This window comes from Rattus rattus, chromosome 13, assembly GCF_011064425.1.
Source record: "Rattus rattus isolate New Zealand chromosome 13, Rrattus_CSIRO_v1, whole genome shotgun sequence".
Taxonomy (NCBI): Eukaryota; Metazoa; Chordata; class Mammalia; order Rodentia; family Muridae; genus Rattus; species Rattus rattus.
In genome coordinates, this window is record NC_046166.1 from 65,034,669 (window position 1) to 65,040,668 (window position 6,000).

Here is a 6,000-nt window from a genome sequence, read left to right on the forward strand (position 1 = left end):
TGTTAATTACCACATAATGCAAGAGGAAGTTTCTCTGGTGAGGGCTAATGGATCCTCTGATCTATGAGTATAGGATTTGTCATTAGGAGTCACATTGCTACGCTACTTAGCAGAGTGGTTGTTCATAGTTTTATAGAAATATAAATGTAATGATGATGATGATGATGATATCATAATCAGACATTCTTCTAAATACTTCTTTGTTATATACAATGTTTCCAGATGCCCAATGAGACTGATATAATTATTATAACCCAATTTAAGGATAAAGAGGCTGAGATTTCAAATATTGTTAACCTATCTAAGAAGGTCTACTTGGTAGGTGTCTGTTTAGCTATAAAATCTACATTTTTTCATGTGTGTGTGAGACAGGAAGGCACAGAGAATTGAATGTAGACTTTGTGTATGCCAGGAAACACATTGCTACTGAGAAACACCCTGGCCCCCATTTAACTTATTTTAGATAACAGTATCATCAAGTTGCACAGGCTGGCTTTGAACTCACTGAACTCACTGTGTAGCTTGTGAGTGCTTCTGCCTCAGTCCCTGGAGTAGTTGGCTTACAAACCTGAGACACGAGGCCTGTTCTGCCTCTGAAACTGAAAACCAGAACATTGTGTAACTACAAGCATCTGGGTGCCTTAAGCAGGACCCAGGTTGGGGACTTGACATGAATATGCCTTTGATTACTAGAAGTTGCTGTGTTTACAACTTGGCTCTCTCTTGAGATGTCTGACAGGCACGGGATTCAAAGCTACCTTAGCAAAGGTCTGTTACTCCTCACATTCTGGTGAACAATTCATAGACACAGCAGTGAGAATGAGGAGGGTCAGTGTGCACATCTGTGGGTTGCCTCTAGTCCCCACCAGAGCTCTGTAAAAAGATGAGCATTCAAAGTTCTCCTGAGCTGAAATCATACTGGATCCCCAGGACGTGCTGCTAAGAACATGAGCGCCAATCCTTGAGAAGTCATGGAAGCTATCAACATCCTCCCCTCAATTCCCACAGTGGCGTGCATGGCCCTGGATTCTCCCAGCCTTGGACCAATGTCCACTCCATTCTACACGCTGGTTAGGCGTGGGGAAGTAGGGCTTTGCAGACTCAAGGTTCTAACTCACTGCACCAGCTCTTGATCCCGGCAAATGGAGCATGCAGTCCTGCTTTCTTTATTGATTCACTTCACTGACCTAGAACATAGCCCATTACTTTCCAATATAAATGCTTTCTTGTCCCCTCAAAGAACCCCCGATTCTCTGTGTTCAAGAATCTCCCCTCAAACATGGCTCTGAGCAGAGGGACGTTCTATTTTGGTCTGGCTTTGTTCTTCATTGTAGTTGAACTGCCATCAGGTAAATCAAAGTTGATGGGAATTTGATGGGGTTGAGGGTGGGGAGGAGCAGACCATGAAATCCAAAGACTCTTCCATGAACCACCCTGAAACTGAGAGTAAGTCTCCTTCCCCAGAGATTTCTTGGATCTGCATTAATGTTTCCTAAGAGCCAACCGGATAGAGCATTAATTTTGATTTTATTGTTCCGTACATTGGTCTTTCTGGCTTTCAGGAGTGAACTAGAGAAATCCAATAAAGAGAGCAGCCAGAACATCACTGGTCCCTCAAGAGCCATGTAGCATGTAGGAGACATTTTATAAAGTGTTATTTCTTATTTTAATATTCTGTCCTAAAATGTATTTTGTTTTAAATTTAGGGTCCTGGGCAGGACTTGAGTATTCCCAGTCATTTCAGGAGGTAAATTATATCCTTTACCTGTACTCTCTCCTTCTCTCTTGGGGACTGAGGCCCAGTTAGCTATATTTGACTGATGAGGCCAAGGAAGGAAGGTAGTTGTGAAAGGACTGAGTTCTGGTCTATTGGCATCATCTTCTATTACTCTTGTGGCCATGGTCATATTTGTATTTTTCCAGTGACTTTCCCATTAATGTGTGATGCTTAGGCTCAACCTCATCCTCACCAATTAGCATTACCCAGAGATCCTGGCTTCCTTCCTGTAGGACCTAACTTGAACAAGGTCTGCTCGAGGGCATCTGCTGGATGAGGAGGATCACGTAGAATGGTGTAGATGGTCGGTGAGGTGCCACCCTCATCATAAAGCACTGTTTATAACAGCCACAGGCTTTGGATGCGCACCAGAGGTTCTCTTACATGCGAAGACATCACGAGGCAAACACAATTAAAAGAAATATTAAACTATTCTCGGAGGGCTGGAGATGTGGCTCACAGATTGAGTACTTGCTGTGCAACTATGAGCACCCAAGTCTGGACTTCAGCACACACAGTTTTGCTTGAGCCTGGGACCGCAGTGCTGTGGGGGTAGAGCTAGGAGGTTCAAGGGCAGAGCTAGGGGTTTCACTGGGATCAGAGCAGCTAGGAAAAATGAGCTAAGGTTCAAAGAGAGGCCCTGCTTCAAAGCTGAGAGTGGCAGAAAATGATACCCAAGGCCTTTTTCTTGATGTTTGGTGTGCACATATATGGCGACATGAGCCTGCACTCACATATGTGTGTGTACTACATGGTATACCTCTCTCTCTCTCTTTCTCTCTCTCTCACACACTAATATGATGATGATGATGATGATGATGATGATGATGATGGTGGTGGTGGTGGTGGTGGTGGTGGTGGTGGTGGTGGTGGTGGTGGCGATGGTGGTGGTGATGATAATTGAATAGAATTGAACAATGGAATTCATGGAGCACTAATTTCTCCAGCCCTTAACAAATAAACATCGATCATACTGGTTAATTATTAAAGCCCCCTTACTAGTATATACCATACAGCAAAACATTATCACAGTCATTTCCCTTCACCACTCAGCAATTTAAAAGTGTGGACAGGTATTTCTAGTATGTCCATCAGGTGAATGAGGCTTGGTAAATTAGGCAGCTGGTACTAGGCCCAAACATTATTGAGATTAAATTATTCATTCCAGCTTCTAGGGTTTGAAACCGAAGTCTATCTAGTAAATTTTCAGGAGTACAGACGTGCATTTTAATAGTTCTGAAGAATAGATGTTGCTCTGCCATTTACATGGGGCCCATGAAAGACAGTAGACACCTGGAGGACGCGGGTGATGGTTACCTATTGTTCTTAACTCTTTTCAGCTCCACACTGGGGTTAGCAGACGCTGTGGGGTAGTTCTCTTCTTACAGTGTGTGTGTGTGTGTGTGTGTGTGTGTGTGTGTGTGTGTGTGTGTGTGTGTGTGTGTGTGTGTGTGTGTGTGTGTGTGTGTGTGTGTGTGTGTGTGTGTTGTGCCTATGTGGAGGCCAGAGGTCAAACTTACACGACATTCCTCAGGAGCCATCCACTTCCCTTTCTGAGACAGAATCTATCCTAAGTTCAGCTAAGCTGACCCCTGAGCCACAGAGACTCATCTGTCCCTGCTTACCCAGCTGAGGACAGAAGTGCCTGACTTTTTATCTGGGCGTGGAGGATCAGACTCAGGGTCCCATGTTCACCCAACTTTGCCAACTGAGCTATCCCCAACTCCTCTGGCCTAATTCTAGAAAACACTCCTAGCCATACACACAACCCCTGCCTGTGAGGGGCCTTAGATACTCTTCCCACTCCCACACAGTTCCAGCAAACCTCTCAGCAGCTCTTTCCTGACACAGGGGAGTTTTCTGTGTGCGAGACATGCAGGCTGGGCCGGGGGAAATGCAGGAGGACGTGCATGGACAGTGAGAAGATCGCCGGCAAGTGCAAGCTGAACTTCTTCTGCTGTCGGGAGAGGATCTGAACCCAAGGACCAAAGGCCTGGGGGTAAGAAGCCGTGCTGAATGGATGGTCAAGGAGAGAACATCTGTGGCTTCACGGGGTCACAGTCAGTGCCCATCTCACCTCATTCTGTTTCTGTGCTTCATTTCAATGTTAAGATGACAAAAATCAAAACAGCAATGAATGCCTTCTACACGAGCAGACAGGACTGCAGATCTCCAGCACACTCATAACTCAGAAGTGTTCTTTCCAGGGTTTCCCATAGGGCTCAGGGTCACCTGAGAGTGTGACTATCATTCTGATTTGTATTTGATCCGGGTATTTGATTTGTGTTGCTGCCTATGGTATGGGAAAGCTGGGAGACAAGGGGCAGCGTGTGCATCGCTGCCTCTTCCTGTCTCTCTAACATACTAATGACCGTGGGAGTGAACGAAACTATCACTGTCTTTCTAACATACTAATGACCATGGGAGTGAACGAAAGTGTCACTGTTGACCCTGTCGACAGCTTTGTAGTTCTATAGAATACAAGGAAAATCCATTCACTTGATTCTCGATGAGGTAATGTACTATTATCCACAGGTTATGACAATTATGGTCTATGTTTTAAACAACCCTCATGTGCTCTGTTATTGCCTGTGCTACGGAGACTGCATCGTCCTTGCCTGCAAAAGGAAATGGTTAGAGAAGAATCAAAATGTCCACTTGCACAGGGCGTCTGCAGACGCCAAACTGTAACTTCTACCTTATGGAATAAAATTTGTAGCTTAACAAACTAAATGTCAAAACTCAGAGCCGTGGGGCTCACACTGATCAGTTTTACGGGGACACAGGAACCTGAGCAGGATTCTGCCCAGTGTGATCTAGAACCTAGGACTCTCTCCTACCCTTTTCCTTCTATGAAACCTTAGCACTGGTCTATCCAATCCAGATCCACCAGGGTTCCTGACTTTGGGCTGAGTTTAATCAATACCATCTGCTAGGAAAATGGCAGACAGGAATAGAAACAGGGATATTTCCCCACCAGAGAATTTGTTTCCCATATTAAAGCTACCACTTTTCCCTCAGCTCTCACCTGGCTCTCCCATGGCAGGTGTAACTTCTGACAGGCAGAACCTAGATACTGGATAGAGGGCAACAAGATGTGTGTTTTCGATGGGTCACACAAATATCACATGGGTTCATTGACTCAAAGGCATCCTTAGGGGAAAACAGCTAAGGATATAGCATGTTGGGAAAGAATTTAGCATAAAGGAGTTTTATCATAAAGTTCTAGGAGTGAGACGAATTCATAAAAAGACAATTACAAAGACTCTCAACCACTTGGGAAACTGCTCACTGCTTTGGAGAGCACAGCCGCCTTGTGAGGACATGCAAATGCTCAGCTACAGAATGCACGCACCTTAAAATGTGATTGCTACTCATATCGCTGCATAAGAATGCACTGAGGTTAGCAGCTTAACACAGCACACACTATGTCAAACTATCTCAGGTCAGAAGTCTGGGTCTGGTGCAGATCCCAGTGTTTCACAAGACTAACAATAAAGCATCCACTCGAGCTGCCTTGCCATCAGAGGGAAAATGTCTTCCAAGGCATGCAGTCAGGGGCCAACCTCAGCAGTTCTACCAACGACAGACCACTGATCATCCCCTGCTCACAGCTCCCTTTGTCCAAGGCAATCTCACCCTTCAAGACCGGCAAGAGAGCCTCTCACTTCAGACCTCACCAATTTACTTTTACATCAAAAGTGAATGGAAGAACTGAGGGTGTGGTTCCAGTTTGCTATTGAAAGTGAGTTGGTGTTACCATTGAAGAATTGTGTACGAATTGCAACATTAATAATAATCTTGAAGGCAATTGCTTATAACAAATATATATATATGTATATATATATGAAATTTAAATTGCACCAAAAAGGAGAAAAAATGTTAATCCCATAACCTGTGACAGACAAATGGAAAAACTGATATAAATTCTACTTTACTGATTATTACATTAAGGGAAAACCAATTAACCATCCCAATTAGAGAGTGACATATTAAGATGTAAGTTGTAGAGTTTAAAAACTTTACATTCAAAGATACATTGGAAGGAAGTGGTAGACCAATAGCTTATAAAACAGACTTTGGCAAAAACAAAAAGAGACAAGGTTGTTTTGTGAATGAAGTATCGATCCAAGAGAGGAGATACAAGATTTAAAAAATTGCACCAAAAAGCAAAGCCCTAAAATACTTGAAGGAAATACTGATACATCAAAACTCTACTGTCC

General features: G+C 43.9%; 1 protein-coding gene across 1 annotated transcript in view; it reads left to right on the top strand.

Moving 5' to 3' along the window:
• The window catches only part of LOC116915041 (beta-defensin 12), a 29,256-nt gene extending 25,503 nt beyond the window's left edge, over positions 1 to 3,753 (top strand). Inside the window, exon 3 of the mRNA XM_032919445.1 lies at positions 3,629 to 3,753. Within this exon, the coding sequence (XP_032775336.1) occupies positions 3,629 to 3,753 (125 nt within the window). The remainder of the gene's footprint in view (positions 1 to 3,628) is intronic.
• The last annotated feature ends 2,247 nt before the right edge of the window (positions 3,754 to 6,000 follow it).